At 38.0% G+C, this 27,675-nt stretch overlaps 1 protein-coding gene across 1 annotated transcript; it reads left to right on the top strand.

Annotated features, from left to right (window-relative positions):
• The first annotated feature begins 1,298 nt into the window (after positions 1-1,298).
• On the top strand, positions 1,299-27,253 carry LOC130420162 (anthrax toxin receptor 2-like). The gene is made up of 5 exons (XM_056747289.1): positions 1,299-1,346; positions 1,498-1,592; positions 3,162-3,329; positions 3,531-3,611; positions 23,944-27,253. Exons 2-5 carry the CDS (start codon positions 1,587-1,589, stop codon positions 23,980-23,982), a joined length of 294 nt encoding a protein of 97 aa, XP_056603267.1. The 5' UTR covers positions 1,299-1,346; positions 1,498-1,586; the 3' UTR covers positions 23,983-27,253.
• The last annotated feature ends 422 nt before the right edge of the window (positions 27,254-27,675 follow it).

Below are 27,675 nucleotides of genomic sequence, written 5' to 3'. Positions count from 1 at the left end.
AAAGTTATGTTAATCATGGCACAGGGGGACCCACGGATGGATATGACTGGATTTGCAGACAGTTAGTTATGAGTCAAAGAGCAATTAATTAACTCTAATTGATCATTTTCCATCATTATAATGGTAACACTGGTGAAATGGTGTCAGTGTGCTTTAATGTGAATGAAACAGCTGTTCAACCCATGATATGTGATAATTAAAAGGCATTTTTTCCTTGAAAACTAATTTAGTAAATGCTTAACCTGCAATGGCAGTGTATCCATCCTTCATACTTAATGAGACAAGGCTTACTTCCATTTTGCGTTGATTCTGCAGCGGAAGGGGTTACACGCATGACAGTTGAAACATGGTTTCATCCAAGGCGTTTTATCTAGATTGTTTAACGTTCTATTGTGTGAATTTAAGGGGTTCGAATATGCTGAGCTTTTTAATTCAAAAGTGCAGTCATTCCATCCTAAAGTTTGCCCTGTTAACCTATCATCATTTTTCACCTTATAACCAGTTTTATTGACCGTATGAACAGTAAAGCGAGGATGGAGAGTGATTAGGGTGATGAAAGGCTAACAAGACTGGTCAATGACATTGGAATTTTTCACATTTAACTGCTAGGATTTCATAAAAAAAGCTCAGAATGAGCCAGCATATATATTTATCTGGGCATTTCTTGTGGTCCAGGAAATGTTTTTTGATAAGGCTTTTCCTGACCCATCACTAATAAAGCAACAGAGCCAGAGGTTGCCAAGGCCATTACAATGATGAATACATTATCTGTGAAGGAAGACACCTGCTGAATTCAGCTGCTTGTTTCTGGGGGCAGATAAACAGTCACAGAAAGTGCTGCAGGAAGGCTTCTCATTCTGTTAACTTGCCTCTTCTTTGCACTGGGGATCAGCCTGGAGAGAAGCCCAAGTTTCCCTTCTGCATTTCATTGGAGCTAATTAATTCCTCAGGACTTTATGGTTGGGGATTGCTGGGGAGCATTGAACCTTATCCAATTAATTAAGAGATAACGGACCACCATGCTCACCCCAAAAGACTCGCCTGTCAACAAGTTGATTTTTGGGCTTTCTTTATTTTGCACCAGGGGCCTACAGCGTTGGTTTACAAGCAGATCTCTGTAATCAATTGTGCTGGTGCAAGGTTCCAGTTGTTCAGTTGTGAATCAGATCTTTAGATTGCTCAAGAAAACTGGAAAACCGTCACATATTAAATGTAATTTCCATTAGTGCCAATGCAGCTTCTTATTTCAATGTATGAATTCCCATGAGCTCATTTCTAATGAACTTTCTTCCTCTCAGGTTATTAAAGACCCACCTCCTCAAAGACCTCGTCCACCACCACCACCTGTAAGATCTGTTTTTTTCTTTATGAGAGACCTTAAAAATGTTTCATATTTAATGTTAGTATGTTGAGATGGCTTTTGCATTTTTAAAGATACTGTACATAAAATACCTAAAATTGACATTATCAATTCCCTCCTGATATTTATTAATGCAGATGCCTGACCCTGATCCAGAACCCAAGAAGAAATGGCCGACCGTGGATGCATCTTATTATGGGGGAAGAGGTGCTGGTGAATCAAACGCATGGAGGTAAAAACAGAGGGATTACATTTTAAATACGTACAAATAGTGATGCGCAGCCGACTCATGACTGGAATATTTGGATGCAATCACAGCTGTGATGGTGCATTTGCTCTCTTGGGAATGTTATTGACCTTGCTCATTGTAAAAGTGTTGTAAGTTCTGCATCCTTTCTGGTCGATTTGAGCAATTCTGGAGAACATGATTCTAATTAATAATATTTAAATCATAACATTGGTTAAATTGTTCATTTGGTGGGCATTTGTGTATTAGTATTATAGTTCTTTGATAAATTCAAATCATCATCATCATCATCTGCATTTGCAAATCCGAGTTTGGATGGTGAAATAGAAATAATTGATGCTGCTCTGGCAGATGTGCTTTAAATAGTTGTCAGTCTCCTTTTTTCTATAATTTTTCAACGGAAAAATAGGATTTTGGCTTCAGAATATCCATACACATTTTGGTAAATTGAAGTATCCTTTTACCTTAATCGAAAGGTTACTACAGGTTCAAAAGGAATCTCCTTAAGTGTAGCACAGCCCCTTACTGATGGTTTTGACGTGACAAGGCCCTGCCAGTTCAGCTTTTGTGATGTCCCGCTGTCTTTAGTCACGTTGACGGTGAAAGATTGTGAACCTCTCTGACTAGAAGAATTCATCTTGCTGACTTCCATTCTGTCACCTGACTGCGTTAAGAAAAAATGTGCTAATGTATCCATCACAAAAAGGGATTGTTGGCCCCCTTTTTCTGGCCTCCTGAAGACATAAGCATTGCTGAAGATGCTTTAGAAGTCTTGAAAACTCTAACTTTTCCCATTAACGTGCAAGGCAGTATAGACTAAATAAAGGCACATCTTTCTTTTATGTCTCAAGAGCTTTAATTTATTCAGACAGCCTATTTCCATTTCTGAAGATGTCTTTGGACCTGGGGAGAAGGTATATCCTAGATCAACTTGCTTGCTTTTACTTTTGCTCAAAACGCATGCTGACATGTGGGATGCGATGCAAGGAATGTTTTATTAATTGAGAGTTGTTGCAGCTTGGGATGTTCAGGGATATTGTTGAAAAGCTGTTATGGATTGTTGTGTCTTAACTTACAGCTTGAGGAGTGCAGGTTTAATTAAGCCTTCTTTAATGTTTTCATTCTGGAAGGTATCACAAGATGTGTGAGGAATATTATTAGGAAGATAGAGACAGAGCACTCATAAAGTAAAGAATATGTTATTTTAGATCACGACTGCAGTCCTTCACTTAAAATGTCATGGGATTGATTAAAATAATTTCTTGATTAGTTTTATAAGGATTAATATTTGCTGGCCTCCTGTAAATTCCACTTAAAGAATGCGGGTCTTTTTTTACACTTCTGGCCATTTGTCAATTTCATTTCACCAATTCCCTTCAAGGTCATTTTAAGGAAATGTATTAAGTCACTTCCTCAGAACTCACATCCTCATCCGTAACCACAAATACCCAATCAGAACAACCACAGATGTAGGTCAACACATTTACTATGATCATGTCACTCCAACATTTTACAACCAGACAAGTTAAGATTTCTGTTTAAACTTCCGCATAGGTCCGTTGGGGAGAGAAAGGGTCCACAGAGGAGGGTGCAAGGCTAGAGATGGCTAAGAATGCAGTGGTGTCGATACCAGAAGAGGCAGAAGAGTCCATGATCAAAAAGCCAAAATCACCACCACCCACATATAATCAACATGAATCCAAATGGTATACTCCGATCAGGGTGAGTCACTTCCCGTTACCATTGAGACCAATGTTGAAGCAAGATAACATCTCTTATTTGCCTCTCTTTCTTTATCTTGAGTTTCAATCATTCAATCTTCATTCTATAAATAAAGGCTTGGTGTCTCGGGTATAATACGACTGACAGAAAGCTGAAAGAGGAAACCAAACTGAGCCCTCAATATTTCTCATTTCTGCACAGGGCCGCCTTCAGGCACTGTGGGCTCTGCTGCGGCGGCAATATGACCGAGTTTCCCTCATGAGGCCCACTACTGCGGACAAGGTAAGCCACAGATGCATCACCTCAATGCAAAAATGTGTGCAAAAATGACTAATCACATTAAAGAACAGCAAGCAACAGCATTCTAGGGCTGACAAGTGTGCACACGGGATGTTGTTATAGTCCAGGAAGTATTTCCTTTAATGTGTGTCTTTGTGTGTGCATGCATGAGTATCATCTCTCTGACAAAACAGTTAGACAACACCCGTAGTTGCAAAGATTTTGAACAGGATATGACTGTCAAGAGTTTGTTTGCAAAGACTTCCTGTTGTGTAACTGTACGCACTGATGTGTAAATACACACTAGTACCCCTATTTTTATTAAATGTGCAAATACAGAGCCTTAAGTAAGGGATAGTGTACCGGCAGCTGGTTGTTATCACAGGAATTATTTCGCGAAAGCAGCCGACTGCTTGTACGCTATCCTGCTTATTACACGGCTACTTGCCACATGAGAAACAAAGTGGACATAAAATGTGAATTAGAAATATTTTATTAGCTAATTTATACCGAATGCAGACCTTTCGCGAGGAAATGCCAGTTATTATCGGTTTTGAGGTAAGAAGTGACGTTCAAACGTCATAAACAGGCAATTTGGTTTAATAATTTGTATATATGATGTCATATATGTTATTAAAAGATATATGTTTACTTATTTTGGCAAAACATTTTTACCAGGTTACCGTGTGTTATTAGTTTTGAGAGGTCGTTATTTGGGAATAACGAACCTGCAAATGTTGGGACTGGCCAATCAGAATCAAGCATTCCAACAAGCCAGGTAATACATGTTTATAACATTGTAAAAATAATTCAGTGTGCCTTTTAATCATAGTGGGGATTATTTTAAAGTACTACACAGCATGCTGGGAAACTTGATTCTGATTGGCTAACAGCTGCATATTAATGGAATATTTCAAGAAGAAAGTCATATTCAGTTAGGATGTGTAAAACGTGAGAAAATTTTGTTTCTTGACTGAAATATCCATTTGAGGTCTGTTGTTGCCGGATAACAACCCCTCAAAACTTTTAACACAGGGTCATCCTGGTACTCGGAGTCATCTTGGCCAGTGTCGTTTAATATTACATATAAATTCAATATAAATATGCCTGGTTATTAACACACAGTACAAGATCATATTTACAAATGAAACCAATTTAAACTTTAAATGTGTTTCTTAAAGTGATAGTTCACCCTTCATCATTTAGTCACCCTCTTGTCATTTTAAACATGTAAGACTTTTATTCTTCCACAGAACACAAGAGAAGTTATTTCGAAGAAAACATTTAACTGGCCCCCATTCACTTGCATTGGTTTTGTTTCCATACAATATAAGTAAATAGAGGCCAGTGCTGTTCAGTTACCATCTTTCTTCAAAATATCTTCTTTTGTGTTCTGCGGAAGAAAGAAAGTCATACAGGTTTGAAATGATAAGAGGGCGAGTAAACAATGACAGATTGTTTGATTTTTGGGTGAACTATCACTTTAAAACCGATGGGAAACAGTTTTGTTACAAATGAGCTTGTTTGAAATTGATATTTCTTGTCCATTCATTTCATTATAAGGTACGTAGCACAATAGAAAGTATAATCGCTTTGTACATTACACCTTATTTATAAACATTTATTATTTGTATTATTTTATTTTTATATTTATTCATATCTCTCTTTATAATATATTTCATATTGATCAAATTGATAATCCCCTTTTAGACAAATGTAGTTGTTGCCCAAAGTAAACAAACTTTATACAATGAGCCAATTCTTTACTTGTTTCCAAAGTGAGACACAGTTTAAAGCAATTGTTTCAGTTCGTTTGATCTCGAGGAACTCCTCGCCGCATCTGTGCCAGCGCAACATCCCAGTCACGCTTGAGCCACTGGTTCTGTTTTACTTTCTTCAAAGAAGCTGTTAAAACCTTTGTAACTCTGAATTCGTCTGAGAGGAGGGTCTGGAAGCCTCTGAGCGGGTCCCTGCCACACTTCAGTCAGACCACAGCTCGATTGTGCAGACTTTCAAGCCCTTGATCAAGTGCACTGGGTGCAGGCATGAGCTATCAAAGCCTGAGGAGTCCCTCGTCATAGCCAAGGTGGGCTGCGTACGCTCGGCTTGAGAGAGGGGGGCTTTGATGCCCGACAGGAACCCTCCGGGGTCATGAATTTTTCAGCGCCGGATCTGTGGGGTTACGAGTACTCGTACAGGTGTAAGGAAGCAGGTTGTCGCAGACATCTGTTCAGCTCTGAGACCCCCCGGTCCCTCCCTCCGCACCCTCCCGCCACCCCGCCCTCTGCCAGACTGCTGGATTGTCAGCAGATGTAGTTTTTTCAAGACAGCCTGAATACTTTCTGCTCTCCCATTTACCGCCTGAGGGGCTCCAACACCAAAGGTAGAGCGGAGGGTGGACACAGCTGCACTGCCGAACTTGCCTGGGGCACAAATAAAGAGATCTAATGTGGTTTGACTGTGTTGTTAGGGAGACCGGGGAACCGGAGAGGCACTTCAGAGCCAGCTTAGCGCTGCAACATCTGCCGTCAAGTTTCCGGAAAAAGCATCAGGGGACGGAAGGTAGAGAAGGTGGCAGCGCGTCAAGGGCTGGCCCATTACTGGCGGGGGCTCTTTTGAATGCCTGCCCGTCCCTCCCTATTCCTCTCTTCCCTGCCTCTAACTAACTGTCTCAGCAGGAATCTGTGTTATTTTACAAAGCGGCAGTCGGCAAAACACACTAATAAGCACCTTTTTAAATGATAGATTAACATACATTAACCCCAGCGAGACGCCACGGAAAGGCAAAGTCAAGACGTAGTCTGTTGAACTGGTTTCGTTTTCCCAATCTGCGTAGTCTGTTTGTTCCCACACGTCTTCTGGGGGAGGAATGGGGTAATGATGATAACTAATGTGGTGATTATAGAAATCCTGGTTTGACCGTAAAAGTACTTTTTTGCTGGAATTCATGCCTTATTTTCCTCTCGCCACATTAATTTGGTCAGGCCGAACAATTAGATGTTTCATAAGCGAGGAAACCTCAATGTGTGACACGGGCACGCCGTGCACACATCGTACAGCACAAATAGCACCCCCCAGAAAGCATACTGGCCCATTGTTCAAGATGTATAATGTCACTTTAGCGTAGCCTATGCATACATTACACCCTATTAAAATCAGCTTCCGTATAACACGTACCTTATTAGCCCATGCAGACTGCTTGCCTCCTTGGGGCAGTGCTGTAATGAGCTAGTGTATTTTTAAATGGTGTAAATTCCGACCTCAGACAAAGAAAACATGTCAGCTCGCGGTCCCGAGGCCTTACACTCACGGCGGAGCGTGAAAAATAAATAAAAATGTACCGTCGTGGCCCAGTATGACAGGATCTTAATTTAACAGTCATCGGTCACATAAACAGAGCAATGGGAGCATTTTAATTAAGAGACCGCGAGCGGGCGGCTCGGTGGGGACGGTTCTTGAAGAACGCAGGAGAGGGAGGCATCGCTGGCATGGAGAAATAACGACGGGGTGGACGATGGAGATGAGAGGGAACGAGTAAAGACAAAAAAAGGAGAGAGAGTGTGTGTGGGGGATTAAGGAACTAGGCTGGCGGGCCGGCTCCCTCAGGTCGTACGCACACATGGCCGGGCTTAGCCGCAGTTGTGTTCAAGAGCCCAGTCTCATGACAGGATTAGGGTGGCGAGTGGCAGACCCCAAACTGTTTGTGTTTTTGCCGGGGAGCCAAGAGAGAGCGAGTAGTGTCCTAATGAACTAGAAAGGCCAGTATGAAGTGAGTCTGGCTGCTTAAGCGAGGGACAACTGCCTAATGAGGCACACTGAGATGCGCTGAACAGTTTAGCCATACAAAAGCCATCGGAATTGCGGTTTACTTGGCAGCAGGAAAAAGCAGCACAGTTTAAATGAGTGATATTGTATTTCGTTTTAATTTACTTTTGTAAATAGCACCGGGGGTTTTGACTGTATGTACTGTCTTAAAATAGAAATGTCAATTGGTAAGGATTATGTTATATCATTTGTACATATTTTACATGTTTGACACATAGCAATAACATTCTTGTTTTATATTGTGTTTAGAAAAAATCAAATGAGATTAAAAAAGATAGTTCAGACAAAAATGAAAATTCCTTCATTATTCTTTTTGTTTTTCTCTCTTTCTTTTATGGGACACAAAATAGGATGTTTTGAAGAATACTGGCAGCCTAACAACATTGGCCCCATTGACTTCCATTTTATATACAAATCCATCTTCTTTTGTATTCTTTTGGGTTTTAAACAACATGAGGGTAATTTTTAATTACTAGATTTAAAAGATAGGCATTACTATTTGTTTAAAATATGAAATGTATTTTTAATATTACAAAACTTATTATATCTACGTAAATGTAACCAAAAAAATCCTGCCATGAATCCCTTTGTTATGCAGATTTTGTACAATCAATGTGCTGATGAAACAGAAAATTTAATTGTGCATTCACATCTCAAGAAATGTGACAAATTAGGAAAATAGTTCCTAATAGTTTTCATGATTATCAGTTAATGTCGTCTCTGATTGCGATATCACAGAATGTTTTGTGATTCAGCTCATATTTTCGTCTCTAGAAAAAAAAGCTTTTTTATGTTCTATAAACAGACACGAGCAAGCACTGGTACAAAAAACACTGGCAAATGTTATTAAGTTGAAACATACCCTAGATCAGAGGCCACGAGATTTCTAATTAATGGGGTAATTGGAATTAAATCAGAGCGTCACAAATAATAAAGCAAAGTAAAGCACTTGTTTATGGAAGCAGAGGGTTGACCGCCCAACTAAACATTAACATATTTATAGAACTATGAGTCTTTCAACATCTGCTGAAAGTCTTTACATCTCTATAATTTTCTGATGTGTTTTGGTTTGCGATTGGTTTTGTTGTGACAATCGGTGTGCATGGTGAAACGGTGCTTGTGACTTTTTTTCTGGTCCTCATTAGTGCTATCAGAACACTGGCCTGTTACCCTTAACAAGCATTAAGTAGAAGGGTGACAGTTTAGTTAAACCCCACCGGCCACAGAGGAGAAATGACAGCTTTAACAATGACTGGCTTGATGATTTCACGAAATGACCCCTTGCTCTTTGAACCAGGTCTGTCTGTTTTTGGGGATGTGAATTGCAGAAAGTAGGGCAGATGTCCATGTGGCTGGTTGTAAATTCGGCGATGTCTGCCGTGTTAATCTGTGAGCCTCTTCAAACAGCCAGACCTCCTGGTAACAGGATTAGGTTGGGGACCCCAGTGAGCTGGTTTGGAGGGTGGTACTGGGAACTAGAAAGTGGTGGCGGGGTGGAGGGGGGGGTAGTGCCAGAGTGCATGACGGAGCTCTTGGGTTGGACCGGTGTACACATGAGATGGGTTTGGAGAGGGACTAACATATCCACAAATGTTGATGGATAGCATTTTACGTATTTGAGGTGGTTCCAGCTATTGTCTCCAGAACATTAACCGCTATTAAATTGCGATTTGCATCATTTAATAATCCTTAGCAGCTCAGATTTGTGATTTCCCCATTTACGCACTGTATAAAAATGCTTATCAGTAGATTTTTTACCAGGGCCTTTGTTTTCTTTTTGCTTTTATATTTGATCTCTTTATGCCTTCAATCCCTCTTATAAGCGCTCCAGCATGGCATTACTTGACTTACAGTGAAATGGCACTTTCTACTTTAGATTGAGCGCTTGTTTTAACAAAATGCAATCCATTAACAATCATATTTTCTCCACCTTCTACATTTGCATTCTAATTTTTTACCATATTGAGGTCAAGTGTCTATGTGATAGAGGCATGTGCTCAGAAATCTCTTTTCTGCCTGGATCTGAGCACATTGTGCTGATTAGCTGGGTGGGCTGGTACCTGCCCCCTCTAGCAGACTGTTTAACACGGGCGCAAGCTTCTGTGTAGTTCGCCTTAACCCCCTGATTCAATCCGAGTTGATGTCCTGCCGTGTTAGTGCGTGCGCGCGTGTCTATGTGTTTTTTTCCCTTGGCCGACTGGATACAAACGTGGTCGCGTCAACGTGCGGGCCATTTCTTCATCGTCTATTAAAATCAAAGCCCCATTGCAATGAGAGCTGGAATCGTGGCTTTAATTAAACAGCATTACTGTTAGTGTCAGACATTCCCTGGGCTGCTTTGTCGCATTGATTTTTCTCCTTAAGTGTGACAGACCTATGGAAATCATACAGGGAATCGGTAATGTATTGTAATTCACTCCTTCCCTCGTCTGATCAATTTGAATATTTAAAGTGATGAGCACAGGCGCACGACTGTTTGAAAGGCAATTTACGTAGATATAGTGCTTGTTTTTTTTCTTTAAGATATTTCAATTAACTCATTTTTTTATGCTTATTTTCACATTGTAAACTTTTACACCATTAGAAAGTAACTAAATTTAGATTCTGCAAAAAAATGGTACAATCTGTATTTATAGGAAATAAACAAGAAACCATTAATACACAATGTATAATTTCCATTTGTAGCTGCCCATTTTCATCACTCTGAATTCCACGCAGAAGATTTCAACATTGTGATTATGCTAATTAGTTTCAATATGCAAATCTGGTATGTCTATTTTTTTTTATCAATGGTCCACAATATTAAATAATTGTTAATCCTTTATTTGTTAATTGTGCTGATAAAAGCTTGACATCAACAGTTTTGAAAGCAGGACTTTAACAGCGTGGCTTGATTTTTGCAACCACCCAAACACAACATTTAGCTTAAAGCTGTAAAACAGCACCCCGGAATCTCCTTCTAGAACTTGAATCACGTGGCATTATAGATTATACTCGTGTTCCCTCAATGTGGGCACAAAGTCACTTTCTTGCAGATCTGATGTAGCATGTAATTTTGAGCAGATGTATTTTTTAAGATGGCAAGTTTGGCATCCCTATATCACTTTGTATTTGGAGTGTCTTTAACATTTCATCACCAGAGCCTGAATTGACCATAAATAAATTACAACTTGTGGTTCATAATTGATTGGAAGAAAGGACACAGATGTGACAATTATCGTGCAGCTGTTGAAAGAAATTGCTTTATTCATTTATGCATTTGTTCCTTACTGTCAGTCAACCAGCCTCTCTCAGGAAAAAAAACTAAACTAGGTGAAGTTCTGCTTCTTTTTCGGAGTTGAAACTTGTGCTCTCCGGTCTCCATTGAAGGAATGTGAATCACAATCCATAAGACATTTATCATCATCATAGATCGTTAGAACAGTTTATAATCTAACATAGTATCTATAATGGTGTTGTCAACCTTAATGAGTTATAGGTCATTCTGTCCCATATATCACACCATTTATCATCATATCAATTAGAAAAAAAGGGTTTGTCATCAGCGGAGAGATCCAGATTTAGACATATAGAGATCAAATCCTTGAGAAATGGCTTTGTGTACCTTCTTTTGTTTTGATCGCAATCATCTGGATATGTATCTGCGGGTCTCAAAACAAATGCATTTAAGTAGTTCCGAATCCTGATTTTTGTGTGCACAGATGCAGAACTCCTTTTGCCGTCTTAATAGTTTTAACCCATCAGATGGCCCAAACCCTTTCATAGTGGAAGCCTCTAGACTTCCCAGTACCCCAAGTACTTTTGAGTATTTTACCCATCCGTTCTCTGTATTTGTCCAAAACAAACACAGTAGAGATTCAACGTTGCCAAGTAAGCTACTCATTACATCCCCCCACATAATTTAATGGCTACACATAATTCCCTGCCATAATATAATGCAAAACCAATATTATGAAGAATTAAACACATCTAAGGTCATGTCACTATGGCATAAAACTCTGATCAGCAGATTTTTGAAGGGTATTTTTTTCACAGTGATGGATGTGTTTAAGGGATGACATCACCAATGACATGTGATGGTCTCATATTAGTGATAATGTTCTATTGAACACAGTAATTCAGGATACAGGCAGAGAGGAGACTGTGTGCGTTTGTGTATGTGTGTGTTTGGACTCCACCAGTTACACTGATTAGAAGCAGAAGGTCTTGCATGTGGTTTTGGTCCCTGTGAAATCATGGGGCAGAATTTGTTGAGATCATGTCTGTGTTCACTTTAGTCTGCATTTGTGTAAAAACTTCCTCACATTATCCTGACACAGAGGTTTTCCCCTAACAATTATTAGTTTGTTAGAAAATCATTTTGACCCAACTTCATGAAAAACAAGAAAGCTCAAGAAAGCTGTCACTATCAGGGTATTCTCAACACCCTGACTTTAGATTTAAAATCAAGCAGCAATCTAACGCAGATCCAACATTTTAGTCAACATAAATGGTCTTAATATCAAACATTGGAATTTATTAAGTTTACTACAAGAAGATAAAAATGTTACAAATATTAACTTGGCATTGTCTAACTTCAGGAATGTCACCCAACAGCAATGTGGAGTGATGGACTGAGAAAAAAATCGGTCTTATTCTATCGTACACTCAATTTTGAACTGTTTCTAAAATACATCTTTCAAAAATAGATTTTTTCTTTGGCTGTAGAATAGGAAAAGTGTTTTATGGAAATGACCAATAACCAGATGAAAAATCATGCATTAAATATATATACTTATGCAAGACAAACATGGAAAATTCTAGCAATTTTCCATGAACATTTCCACTTTGTTGTCTGTCACAATTTTTTTAGGTCTCTTTTTTAATTTTAGCTAAACTTTTCATTAAAAAGTCTGTAAGTTTAGTTAATATAATGAAGTTTATGATCAAATAAATTGTGATAATAATAACTTACATTTTTTAACAAAAGTTGTAAAAGTAACAATAACATCATGACTTTTTTCTCTCCGAAGAGACCGCGTGTAAAGTACCAGGTCTAGACTCTGGTTTTAACGGGCACCCTGACGGTGGCCCGGTTAGCACGATAGCTGTGGTGTGGGTCAGCCCACCTGGGAGGGAGACAGCTGTCTCGTCGCTGTCCAGCGCTTGTCAGGCCTAATGACTCGCAGCTGACACCTTAACCCAGCCTCGCCGCAAAGCAGCGCATTAGAATAATTACTCCCTGTCAGCCTCCATTTAATAGTCAAGCCCCCCCAACCCACCTCAGACACTCCTGCACAGATCCTTATACAGATGCTTACACAGTCTCAAATTCTTTCAAAGCTAAGGGCACCTTCTTACCTCACCCTATTGTCATATGCCCTTAGTAGACTGAATAGCATTTGCAGACTACATTAAGGCAAAATGACTGAGAAACGGATCAATGCTATTGCCAAAGACAGTGTTTGCTGGAGAGAAACGGAAAGACACACGCGGTCACGATAAGTCCAGCCTGAACAGGCAGCTCATTATAATGACATCTGCATAGCTGAATACAGGCACTCTTCCTTATGATACAGTGGGAGCGGAGCCATTCTAGTGACTTATCCTTATAGTCTACTCAGATAACAAGACCTTTTTCTGTCTGAATCTCACCTGTTGAGATTGCCAAATTATCCATTTCCAAGTTGCCGTTTTGTTATACAGACGGAACAATTTATTTTCTCTGAATTGATCTATAGTGTGAATTTTGTAAATTGTTTTGGAAACGTCATAAAAAGACTGTTAAACAACTAACCTTTTAACATTTACTGGAAAGGGAATGTAGCTGGTTTTTGAAAGTGAGTGAATGGAACCTAATGAAAAGATCAAGAAAAGGTCTGGATATAGGGAGATGTGTAAGGTGTGATGCAGTGACTGTTGTCTGTTCTCCGTGGGAGGCTGGGGTAGACGCTAGAGGAAAGGTCACTGGTTGTCTCATGTGGAGTTTTGAACAATGGCGATCAAATAGCTCTGACTGCTGAAAAGGATTATTTACGGCCTTACATTGAGATTATTGGCTGTAGTTATTAGATTGAAGCTGTGTTGGTTGTCTTTTGGAGTGTAATTCATGCACTCAAAATAAATGTAAATTTCATGTATTTATGTAAAATTACCATGCACATCTCCTTTTATAGTACCGGTGTAATGCTTTAATATGTATCTTTGTGTACATGTTTGTTCTCCCCCTGACCAGTCTGTTGTCTGACCAATTTAGGTCACATTAACCTAGTTCTCACAGTTGTGGTGTAGAAAACAACAAAATCACACACGTACAGTGTTTCTTCGTAATGTAGTGTGGCCTGAAGCTGCTACATGTTGTGAGATTTTCACTGTTGCTGTGCAATGATCAAGTTATTTACTGCTTACATTACCATGCGGCTTGATAAGCATATTTTCCCTAGTAGACATAACAAGATGGTTTATCACCAGGGTTACTACTGAATATAGCAGGATGTGCAGCCAGTATGTATTTACACTCCTGTGCTTTATAGCGCCACATAAATAAACCTTTTCTCTACCGTAATTTAAAGATGAAATTTTTGCATTAAATAATGAGGGGAAGTTGCTCGTAAATGCATCATGAGGTCATAAATGAAATAAAAGAGAATAGGTGCAGACTCAACTGTTTCAAAACTTTTTTTAGTGTATATAAACATTTCATCGTGTATGGATGCGTTCTTATTTTTTTGTAGTCTTTGTTCTGTTGAACACAAAAGAAGATATTTTAAAGATTATAGGAAAGGAAACACTTCTGAGGCACTATACACTTGTATTTTTCCGACTATGGTTGTTAATGGTGGCCAGGAACTGTTTGTTTACAAGCATTTTTCCAAATATCTTTCTCTGTGTTCATCAGAACAAAACATCTATACAGTTTTGGAACAACTCGACGATGAGTAAATGATGAGAACTTTTTTTTTGGGTGAGCTGTACCTTTTACAGTCATCAATATACACCTGTACACTATAACATTATTATACATACTATTTATAGATTTTTTATTATTATTATTATTATTTATGAACCTATACATTACACAGATCATAATCATCTTATGATTCATAAGTGTTAAAAAAAACAAGTAACACAAGTTCATAACACACATATCCAAGTTTACCGGACTATCAGTCTGCACCTAATATTTTTTTAAGATGTATATTTTCCTTTACATTAAAGCTCTTCTAACAGGTCAACCGTCCACCCCTTTGTGGGCTGGTTGCCAGAAACAATTCCGCACACATTAACTTCATCACTAGCTTTAATGCACGCCACCCCATGGGATGGTAGGCGCCCTGGCACGTGTGTGTGGTCGCATCCAAATGGCAGGATCTCACGCGGACACAGCGCTGCTCCATCCTGACAGCTCTCTCCAATTACCACCGCTCATGTCGCATGCCGCCCATCTCTTCCTGGCCCAGATCTCACGTGACCCTGCCCGCCACCATGCGGGTGGAAGCAAAAAGGGGGAAACAAAGTCTAAGGGGAAAGGCTGGCTCGCATAACACGCCCTTAGATGTTACTCTCCTTTTTGTGCATTCCGTTTCTAAGCAGCAGTTTCACATATTTTTGTAGCTTTAGTTATTGCGCTTTTTCTTGGATTGTGAGACCGTACATAAGATTATGTTTACAGCTGAATGTTTATCATGTCTAGGGGCCTGACTGCAGGCCAGCTGAGGCTGTAGAGACTGTCCAGAAATGAAAAAGTACAGATGAGCCCTATGGCTCTGCTTGGATGCTCATTTGCAATGTCGTGAGGTTTCTCTGAGAAGATGTAGAGGAGGAATGGTCATGCAAGCAAAGGACTGAGGAGTTTTGTATGGTTTGTGGGGCTTAGAGATTAAACACAAGGAAAAAATTGTCTCTAATCCTCTGCTCCTATCAGGCACACAAAACGCTGCTATGTGTTTTACATGAATTGTAAATATATGAATACAAAATTATTTAAATTTATATAATTTGGATTATGTAATATTTCTCTTTTTTGCCTAGCAATACAGTTATCATCTACATTAGCATCTGGTTTTGGTTCCAATTGCAGCTCTATAACTGGCATGTGTGAATGGGCTTTTTATGCCACATAAGCAATATTATATTCACAGACTTTTCGATTCAGACTTGTAGGTCGCCAAGCTCATTAAAATGATTATCATCCAGGCTCGCCAAAAGACCCCCACACTTTCTATCTCCCAAAATCAGAACACTGACCGATATTGAAAATGCATTAAATTGAAATAAATTAAATATTGAATAAATATTTAGGAAATATAAAGTAATATTTATTTGTGTTTAAAAATGCCACAAAACAAATAGAATAAGCATACGTATGAAACAAATCATTTTGATCTAACGTAAAATCATTAAAAAAAGAAAATCGCTGTTGTCTGTATGGAATCTTGTGTCCCCATATTTTGTGATTTTTTTTTTTTTATAAATCATTATTATTAGTTACCCTTAACGTTTGTCTCTGAGATTTGCAAATATCTAACCAACATAAACTAAACTGTAAAAAATTACTTTTCAACTTGAAAACACAGTATTTAGTCAATTAAAATGTACTAGTGCTTTTTCAATTTTATGAACAACATTGAAATTGGACATCCAAGGTTTCGGCAACAAGTTTTCTGTATCTCTATAGGCTTGGCATATAAATTTTTTCCTAAAATGAAATGACTCCACAACCCGCAAAAGTTTTAAAAGAACAGCACTGTTTTATAAAGTATATCAATCACTAAAATGTGCATTATACTTAACACACAACCTAGTTAGAGCGGATGTATCAAGTTTTTGTACACTGGAACATGTATTTTAACTAGGAACAATTTCCTTCCCATCTGATTCCCTGGCATCCTGCCAAACAGATTTCTCTCCCCCTTTTGATTATTTTATCACTTTAAATTCTTTATGAAACACTGCAGCGGTAACCTTGCTAGAGCCGAGCAGGACCTGGCTTTAACTGCTGCTATTTGGAATAGCTCTCCTCAGTGGCTCGTTCTCGTTCCCTCTGTTGGATTCTGCTTGTCCATTAGTGCCATCTGTGCCCGCATGTGCCGTCTGTGAGCGCCTGCGCTCCGCCAAAATGACTGGCATTTTCTCTCAAACAACCAGGGGACGGTGCCCAGAGCTGTTAGCTGGCAATGATGTGCACTTATACTGACAAACACGGCAAAAGAAAGACAGAACAGGCAGCAGAAAACATCTGCACATGTAGTGCGGCTTTGCTTAAGCCACTTTCACGGGAAAATACTTTTCTGGTGACCATGCTGCTAAGCCAAGCTTTGTCATGTAAACTTGATTCCATCCAACACATGGGTTCTCCAGAATAAAAATCAACTCCTGACTCCTGAATGCATTTTTCTAGGACCTAAAGACACAGGATCGAAATGGTTTTTGTTTAACATTTAAACATTTGATCCTGTGGTTTATTAAGGTCTGCATTGTGCCACCAGTGTAAACGTCGCAACATACTCGATCCACATCAGCAGGGCAAAGGGAACTTTGTTTTGCTGGGTTGAGATCTTGTGGTTTAACCGAATGCGATTAAAAGGCAGTGAAATAATACGTAAACAATAAACAGGCAACACTAGAGAACAAATCACTAATGTTCATATGCATTGCCTCGCTTATTACACATAATATAAAAACATTCAACATAATAATATTAAGCGGTCAAAATGACTCACTAATCGATTAATTACGATTATTTCTGTCTCATGTGAACTTAAGCCTTATACAACGTCTTCATCTGACAACCGTGCAGTAAAAGATAAACATTCACAACAGTTTTGTTGGAATTCTGGCCTTAATCTGCTATTTAATGCTGCCCCCACAGGTGAACCGTAGTCTTTACACTTATTTCAGAAAAACAGCAAGGGGCTCATTTATCCATCTAGCTGATTGGATGGGTTTCACTTTAGATTCATCTAACCATATGCATTGGCAGCATTAAAGGCGGAGAAGAAAGTCTGCAGTTTGGAGGAGATCACAGAAGAAAAATTTTACTTGCGCAAAAATGGGTAATTACAATTAAATACAATTAAATAATTAATCAAGTATTTAACAAAAGAAAAGACTATTAATGTATTGCCCACGTAGAAATACTGTATCTAATATAATAAACTGAAGTATATTTCATACTGTACGAGAGTATAAATATTTAAATATTCTATAGTATTAGGTTTTTCATTTCATAATAGTTAAATACTATAGTAGATATAAACAGAGTGAATTAATTACTATAATATTCTACAGCAGTGGTTCTCTAACTATGGTACCTGTGCCACTTGTGATACTCGGAGAGACCCCTAGTGGTACGTGACACCACGGGAAATAAATAAAAAGAAAGATCCATTTGGTGTTAAAACTAGAATTAAAAATGTTATACACAAATGATAAATACGGTACACATCTTGTATAGCCTATGTGCAATTTTAATTTATAATGAATTATTGCGATTTGTCATTGGTCGATGTAACTCAACGCAGAGCGGAAGCAAACAGATGATTGTTTGTCTCTCTCTCTCTCTTCCGATGAGCAGCTTGCAAATGAATCTTCTTATGTATTTCTGAACTTGCACCACTTTAAAAGCTGTTGTTATTGCTGTAAAGCGCTAATTCAACACGCGTCTGCATCTACTCGAGGTTAAATCAATGAAACATTCATGAAACAAGACAGACTTAGGCCTACTTAAAACAGACCCTGTAATCACCACTTTATTACTCACCTTTTTCCTATTTATAATCTTTAGATATTTATGTGTTATATACAGCATTTCTCTGCATGTTTATGCATATATTTATACATATCCTCCGTGTTAAATATTCTTCCCACATTGTATGTCTTTAATATTGGTTTGTAGTCTTTTTGCGAGACCCCACAAAGCTTATAAATCCCCATAAGAGTAATTTACAGAGCCCTGTTTATGGTAAACTAGAGAAAAGTGTTTTGTGTCCACTATTACTGCTGACTTGAAAAAAAAAAAAATGTTCTTTAGTTTGAAAACGACTTGTAAATAAAAAAAGTGTTTGTATTATGATTAGATACACCTCGACTATCAATGCTGATGTATTATTAATAAGGCAAGTAAAGATTCACAGCGCTGCTTATAATTTTAGTGTTTATTCATGCGTTTTCTATGGCGGTTGTTAGGTGGTACTTGGAACAACACATTTTATTAAAGGTGGTACTTGATCTGAAAGGTTTGAGAACCACTGTTCTACAGTATACTTCAGAGAGATACTTTACCTAAGTATAGTATTTTCCTAGTGAGGAGAAATGAGAAACTGTTCCTAAATCACATTTTCCGTTTGATAAACAAAACCATAAAATAAACACAAGCGCTCTTATTCCTTTTCGGGATGTTAAGCAGGTACACAGACTAACTTCTAACACTAACTCAAAAACTTGCATACATAATAAAGATGTGCCAATCCGCTATAACATCCCCTAAATAAGCTGTTAAAAAGAAAGCATTCATCCATCACCCACTCTTACATCTGATTTTCTTTTATTAATATATAACTACACTTGACCCCCACCTGATAGTTAACATTAGATTTACTCTTATTCACAGTGTTACTGTAAGCATGATGATATGGTAACATATTACACTGAAGTTGACAGCTTTAAAATTAACATTTATTTCAAATGCTGTTGGTGCTGTCCTACACTCCTTCACAGACATTAGGGGCCAGTTTGTGTCAGTGCAAACGCCTCATTTGGTGTAAAAAAACGACTGTCTGTATTTACTGAAGACACGCAGTGAAAATAAGCGCTGTAAAGGCATGGACGGTGATTTTCTAACTGACCATATTGTATATGCATTTGTAGGAGTTTCAGATGCAAACTTTAGAAAGTATGTATAAATACAACGCGATTTACTACGGTTTACGTTCATTATTTATTGCGTTCTGGTATTTGCACTATTATTTAACGCCCAAAATAACATGTCTTAAACCCTGCGCTAGTTTGCGCGGCTCTTGCGTTGGTCACTATGGCAATCAGATAATGCATAAAATGATCATTATTTTAAGTTTATTTAGTGATCAATATGTCACATATGTAATGCAAACACAGACAAGTTTTATTATGGCTGCACATTGACTCTCATTGGTTCTTGTGTCTCGTTGTTGTCTCGATGACTAATATTACTTTAAAATGTCCAGCCAACCTGTTTCTCTCCGTTTTTTTGCAAGAATGAATATTATTTCCATTATGGGAGTATACACTTCTTTATGTGGGTGAAAACATGGCTAACAATCTATAATATCACAAAATGTCTTGTATCATAATGTGCAATATTACATTACTTTTGTAAGTGATACATCTCTAGTGAAAGAGCAGCTGCCCTCAAATTCAGCCAGACGTGTGGTATACTTGAGGTTTAATTCACAGAACTCTAAAGTACATGCACACTGCGATTCGCTGTGCTTGCTGAAATCAACCTGTAAGTGTAAAAATGTATCTGCAAGTCGAGCTTATTGGACTGGTTAGGTTTTTCATCATCAACTTTGCCTCTAATATTTTCCCAAAAATGCGAGGCTGTAATGACCAATTTGTAAACATCATGACACCCGCTGCCAGCGTAGGATTTTTACTGGCGTCTGGAGATTAAAAACCATCACTCTCCCGCTGTCTCCCGGGTCAATCCGGCAGTCATCAGCCCTTGATTGCTGATCATATGCCACTTTATTTACCCAGAAGACTTGATTTGAGCCAGTAGGACTCGCTGTATAAATATTGTGTCAGCAGGAGGGGGTGTTTTATACCCTTGTAAATTACGGTGCGGATGTGCCTCTGAAAGACATTGTGGTTTATTGTGACTGGGGACTTAAATTACAGGGATCACCACCACGCTGTCAAAACCAACTCTCTCTTTCAAAGCAAGCTGCGGGCGGAGCATTATCACATCCTCCAGAGCCTTTAAGACCCATGCAGTTATGCATTTTTTTCAAATTTAATGCATATCAGAGGATCGGCTTTGATTCCCCAGCAACAGAAATATACAGTTTCCAAACATAAAATCAAGAGCCTTTTCTTGAAGCGTTTTAATGTATTCGCTGTTCCAGAGCCTATATCACTTTTTAATGACTGGAAATTTATCCAAGTTGTCAGCATGCGTTAGATTGTAGGCTCTCTTGGCTTGGTTCTGAATCTCAACCAGACCAGATGGCGGTGCTATGTGGGCCGTATGTGGACCATGGGTGTGGAGATAGTGGGGGCCAGCTCTAAAGTGCAGGATTGCTCACATTCTGGCAATTTCCCTAGGCCTGTTTGCAGCTGCACTTCCTGTCCTATTTTGAACTTCTAATATGTTCAGTGTGTGGAAAAGGCTTTTAAAGCCAGACCTTATTCTGTGCAGTGTCACAACTGTTTTACAGATGATGCGTAGACAAAAGAAAGATTGCAATAAAAAGTTATAGTTTTATCTTCACTGCAATTAAACATGATTGCACACTTTGAATTGTAATATCTGGTTTTTACTTTTTAGATGAAAACAGCTCTATTATGATTAAGTTAGTGCTTCTTAAACTGGGGCCTGAAATGGATCCCCCTTTGGCTAAAATGGATCTAGGGGGGCCCAGATTGTGTGGCATTTTATGAAATATAGAAATTAATCATAGATTTTATGCAATCAAACATTAGTAAAATAAGATCACCAACCAAAATGTTCCGGCATTGTATAACTAAGAATTTTATGAAAATTTTAGTTTGAGATTATAAGTCTTTATTTGTGGGGCCGCAAAGTAATGCATTCTTCTCAAAAAGACCTTACAACCAAAAAGTTTGTGAACCACTGGAAAAAACTTCCATGAATTCTAGAATAAGAAATCAACTCCCAGATTAAAAAAGCTTTTGGTTGCTTGGGATGGTACCAAGAAGGACATGGGTTGATGTCCATGAGTTCAGTTCCACCCCTCAATTCCTGGATTTCACTCCTTTAAAGAACTAAAAGTGCAAGACTGCTCCTCTGAGGGTTCTTGGGTTTGGGAAAGCAAGCTGTTTCGGAGACATGCAGATTCCTTCGTTGGACAGGTGCCCAAGCAAACAGCTAAATCAGAGTTGCAGATTTCGTTCTGTGAAGTCTGGTGGCCGTCGGACAGGCATGGTTTGGAGATGGTTCATAAAAGTTGAGGTGGTGGGGTAGTGGTGGCCCCCAACAGACTGTCTCTGTTTGACTGATCTGTATAGGTGTATCAAATGTACGGAGTTAGCAAGGAGAAGCTCTTGATACACTGAGCCTGTGTGATCTATTAAGGATGGCATGAGAAATCTCTGTTCAGGCAGATCGGACACGAGTCTTTTGCCAGGTTTATTAAACTGTTGTTTTGAATTAATCCTGCTTTTATATGAATAAACTGGTTTACTGTGGTTGTTTAATGTTTGCCCGTACTTACTATTGAATAAGTTTAGTTCTTCCACACACAGTGAGTTAAATGTTGCTGCTTCAAATTTTTTATGATAAAGCAAATATTTTTACAAATTATTATTTGTCATTTTCTGCATTTTTTTTCTGATATTGACTTGAAATTGCAAAAGAGTATGGCCTGTGATATCAAAAGTAACTATCTTTCTACTATATGTAAAGAAGTGGACTTTTCATCATTCAAGACATGATTTTTCATGTACAAAAATATGTAAAATGATCGAAAAAGAACGCAAATTTACAGGAAAAATGTTATTTAAAGGCTTATTCCTGGCACCCCAGCTGCCAGAAAATGTCTGTATTTTTAAGAGATTTTTTTACAGTATATCCAATACAGGTGTAGGCCTACTGAGTAGCTTCAAATTTAGAACATGATGCTAATTTAAACATTAAGAACATCTGAAGACATAGCAGTACAAAATGCATCATTTGTGAATACTTCCCCTTTAGAACATGACAGTATCTAAAGAAAATACATGCCTCTTAATGCTATCATATCAACTCCAATAAAATCATATTGACATTTAAAAGTGATATCTAGGCCATGGTTCTACTATTCTAGGGGCACAGGTGGGCTCTGCCTGTCTCAAGTGTGTCCGATGCCAAGTCCATGCATCCTGACCAGAAGCAATGGGGTTAAAATACACTATCGTTAACAGTTTGGAGTCATAATACATTTTATTTTACACATTTTAAAATAAAAGTACTTGAAATGGAATTATGTTGTGATAAAAGAATGATAACCGTACATATCTTATATTCATATATATCGTATCGTATATCTTATATTTGCCTTTTATTTGAGGATCTTTGTACTACAATTTGCCTACAATTTGTAAAAGATATACCTTTGGTACTTTATCAACCCTTATTCTCGGCTCTTATTGATTGGCTGCTTATTCTTCACTATATGCAATTCTGGGCTCTTCGCTATTCTTCACAAACTAGTGTTTTTTTTTTGCTTTGTATTAAGAAATTCATGTTTTAAGCAATTAAATTGAACTACAAATACACTTTAGGCCTATTCAGAGTTAAGTTTTTGAGGTCATCAAAAACAATGCAGTCACCTTACCCTAAACTTTTGAACGGTGGTGTAGGTCTACCAGTAAGTCTGTGTATGACCGTATTGATCAGCACCTGGACGAATCTTACGACAGACTTATCAGAGCCATTGCGGAGAAGCCAGACAGCTTTTCAGAGTTCCTACTTCAAAGCCTGCAAAATCCAGTAAACTTAGCCACACTATCAGTCGCGGCCAAAACAGCATCTGATGTGCCTTATTTGTTGACGGAGTGAGATCTATCGCAGAGGGTGCGCCTCGCTTGGCTTACAATGCAGGGACAATGTAAAGCCCCTTATTCGTGGATATTATAAGAAGTCCTTGGGCTTCTTCCAGTATGCAATGCCAATTGTGACTTGAAAGTAGGGCAAGTGATTCACTGTAGTTAGGAACCTAATATGTTTTAATTGATTCTTACACGCTAGTTCTCAAACTCATGTGTTATGAGAATATTTTCACTCTCTGTGATTTGGTTTTAATGCAACATTAAAAAAATTGCGGAACATGCATAATTGTGTGTTTGGCTATCTGTGTGTATTTTTGTGTTACGTGGTTGGTAATATGCTAGGCGAGAGCTCCCTCTTGGTGCCAGTGCACCCAGTTTCCCCATCAGTCAGTAATGTGTGTGCTAGAGATACAGAGCTGTTTACAAAAGACACACTAACGCACACATTAAAGCATTGAGAAAGTCACAGGGTTAACACAACATTTCGTTGATTTACTTAGTTATTCACTTTTTTAATATGTATTAATATTATTAATATTATTTAATATGATAATAATAATAAAAGCAATATTTAGACATTAGTGAAATACTAATAAATCAATAATAATATTATGTGAGCCAAAGTTTTGGCTCACATAATAATGACAAAACAACAAAAAATATGATAATTATTATTATTGTTGTTCTTGTTATAATTATTAAGTGATTTTGTTGTTGAAAAATGTTACGTTTAAATGAATCAATGAATTAACCTTCTTCTGGCCTTTTCTTTGTCTTCTAGGGAAGGTGTATAAATTTCAGCCGGATACAGCGTCAATAGATGACAGTTGCCAGTCCCCAAATAATTTTCTCTTCCAAAACGCTGATGGGCCGACAGAAAAAGCATCTTTTCCTCTGGATGACATGGCTTGTCTACTGCCACTTTAAAGTATCCTGCTTCAGACTGATGTACAAAGGGATCCCGTTTTGCGTAGTATTAGCTTTCCAAACTTAATTAAGTATTATATGGTATCCCTCCAGCTACTGAATAAAAAGAGGAGGATTAAATATCATTCAAATTGTCAGATTTTACAGCGGATCTGGTTATGCACCGCAAAGAAGAGTTTTTTTATACTTTGACCATATTGTGCCTTATGTGGAAAATAAATAATCTTATGGACACAGACGGAGGCTATTTTCAAAAAAGCGGAATAAGATAAGGCTCTTTGCCGTTGGCTGGGAAGAAGAACTAATCCCAGTAGTCTCGCAGAGAGCAGAAGTACTTTGCCTCTTGGCAATGTCTCTTCACAAAAATCTCTCCAAGCCCACTATCGTCGGATGCCTAGCGGGGTTTCTTTGACTGGAGATCTTGTCATTTTAACACAGAGAAGCGCACACGCATGACAAATTGTAGACAGTATGCCCTAAGGTATTGGAAGCAGTAAGATTTTGCCCTTTAGTTCATGAAGACACCTTTGTATCAATGCGAGAACTGAGCAGAGAAATTAATAGAGCGTTATTGCACCGCAAGACACCCTGTGACCAAAGTGCTCCGGCAAGGTTTTGAGGGACACATTTCCCTCTGGTGGCTGATGCCTCCACCCCACATATTTGGCAGTCTGTTCTGTGCTCACTAATGCATAGACATTCACAATTCATAAACGTGTCCATCGGTTTAAGGTTTTTAGACGTAAATACTGCTGTCTGTTCACTGCTCTCCAAAGTTGTTTCCAGTGGTAGCTTTTGGCACAGAAGTATCAAACTTTGGTAGCAGTAGCAGCAGCAGTATGTGAACTTTTCTAAGAGGTTTATATTTTAAATCAGGTTCGACGTGAAATGACCTACACTCGCATCAATAGAAATGAAGAGTTCTTCATCTGTGCCCTCACATCCAAAACATCTGAAAGATCGAACCGAAAGGGTCGACGGACGGATAAGTATTGTTCATTTCCAGAAATTATCCACGTAGCGCTCCCCCCTCTATTCGCACACAGAAAGGCGAGCAATAGATATTTATTTTAGATTTCTTCAACGCGCTGTCACGACGACGATTGCGAGTGATGTCAGCGCGAGCGGAGACACTGTGGGGGAGGAAGAGGGCGGCAGCTGAAGAAAAAGGCTCGAACGATCCAGTCACTTTCGATACGCTACTTCAGATGCAAAATGGATATTCGAGTCGAAATCTGACAAAGCGTGCCGGCTTTGACGGGAAGTGGTATAGACAATGACCAGTGGCTGGGTCAGTGGGATGTCTCGGTGCAAGCAGGGATGCTTATCAAATGACACTAAAAATAAGTTCAACAACCATCAAGTTTGAGGGGGGAACAGAACGGGGTGGAGTGGCTCGCATTTGGTGGGCATGCAAGTGTGCAAGATGGCAGGACCATTGGGGACAAAAAGCTCTGGTTTAATTATTTCTTTGTTGCTCGCGTCGTAATTGTAGAGACGTTAATAATTACTGCCCTCGTCCCCCCCCATCCCCTCTAAAATTTTGAAAGAATGATATACAAGCCCAGAAAAGGTAAACATTCTAACCGTTATTTGAGTGGCACCTGCAACTTTAGCACTTCTTGGATAGTTTAGGTGAGTGTAATTTACAACCTTATTTTGGCAGGTTTGTCCTACGTTTGAGATCAAAGGTATTTAGTTAAGTATTATATTTTCATATTAGATGCAACGCAGCTTCATATCATTATCAGCTATTTCCGTGGCTCACCAGAATCTCTGATTTTGCCTTCCTTTTTTTATATTTTTTTGTACTTTAATGTTTCTAAATCATTGTATTTCCTTGTTTAATTTCCTTTTTTGTTAAGATACATTTTACTTTATTTATATTTTGCCTGGGATTCGAGACATTTTTGTGTTTTTATGTTTCTGGGCCCATTTATGCCAATTTTATTTTTATTTTTGTGTAGCATATGGAGTTCTTCGTAATATTGAACTAAAGGCAGGATATAAAAAATTATAAAAAAAGATTAGTCATTTATGTAAAAAATGTAATATTGCAAAGTAAATGTACAGTTTGCATAAAACAATTATTTTGTGTTTGAACAAATGAATGTCAACAACAGTGCACTATTTTCTAAATTATAACGCAAAAGCAATATATTAATTTAGTTAATTTTAATCAATTTAGTTAAATTTAAATAATACCTTCTTGTAGACATTGACATTTTACACATTTTAAGTTAGATACATTTGTTGTAGTACAGTACCTGTCTTATAGTTTTATTTAAATGTCCCACTGCAGTCTGGCCAGTGAATGTAATTTTCAAAGTAACTTATTTTCTTCTCCATCTACACAAACACCAAATAAATAATTGTGTTTTCTGATTCAACAATATAGTATGATATACTTTTTATTATCTTTTCTTGAAAACATCACTAGTGCAGTGGCTCAAATTAAAAATGTCCATTCTTTATTCAACCTCGTGTCATTCCAAACCTGTCTATGACTCTTTTTTCTGTGCAACTCAAAATAAGATATTTTAATAAAATTATCAGGAGTTTTATGTACAGACAATAGTCCAAAATATCTTATATCTGCTTTATAATGCTGGTTTTTGAATGACAACAAGGTGCGTAAAATACGAAAAAAGTTTATTAGTCATTAAAAGCTCTCAAAAGACATTAGTCTCTCATCATACTGTAGACACAGGCCATTTATGTTCTTTAGATTGCACATATACACTTTGCAAAATTGACATCCAAATACCACAGTTTTTTATCATTTCTTTTATCAGCTAGTGCATCGAGCAGTTCATGTTCAGCTCCACTGTAGGCAAATAGATGCAATGCTCAGGAGCAAATAGTGTATCAATAAATGCAGGGAAGTTTATACATTTAACTGTTCTGAGCATGTTCACTATGTTATTCATCTGTTTTTATCTATTTGTGCACTCGTTTTATTACTTAAAAAAGTAGATCATGGTATGCTGAAATAAGATCATGCACACAAAAACATTTTCACACTTATCATCATTGTGTGAATGATTTTAAATGCATCTCATTTTGTGCATTTCTCTTTCTCTCAGTATTATAGTTTCAGTCTTTTTCTATCATTTGTACTTTGCATTTATTTGTATAAATAAATTGCACCTCTTTGAAATGAATCTGTGTATCACTGGACTAGAAATTATTTGTCAGACATCACACTTAACACTGAATATAGTGTTTTTTACAACTGCAGTAATCGGCTTTTGGTGGACAAATTTGGGCACTTTGTGATCTGATGGACTAGCAATTACATGAATTATCAATGTAAATACAAATTAAGCATTTTTAATTTTTTAACCTAAAATTCACTTCATAGAGATTTTCATAAATCTTTATTCCACTAATTAAAACACAATGAAAACCGCCAAAGTATCTCCCACTTTAGTTTTTTAGTGATATCTGATATTATCAACTACATGTAGCAGGGCTATCAATGCCAGTACTACTCACTGGTTGCAAAGGCTAAAATCTATAAACCAATGTTGTAACAAACTTAACGTATTAAGTTCTAGATTTTTGGAAGCTAAAATTGAATTAA

Source organism: Triplophysa dalaica, chromosome 4, assembly GCF_015846415.1.
Source record: "Triplophysa dalaica isolate WHDGS20190420 chromosome 4, ASM1584641v1, whole genome shotgun sequence".
NCBI classification, from domain to species: domain Eukaryota; kingdom Metazoa; phylum Chordata; class Actinopteri; order Cypriniformes; family Nemacheilidae; genus Triplophysa; species Triplophysa dalaica.
Note: the sequence above shows the minus strand (reverse complement) of the source record. Positions and strands in the feature narration are given on the sequence as shown.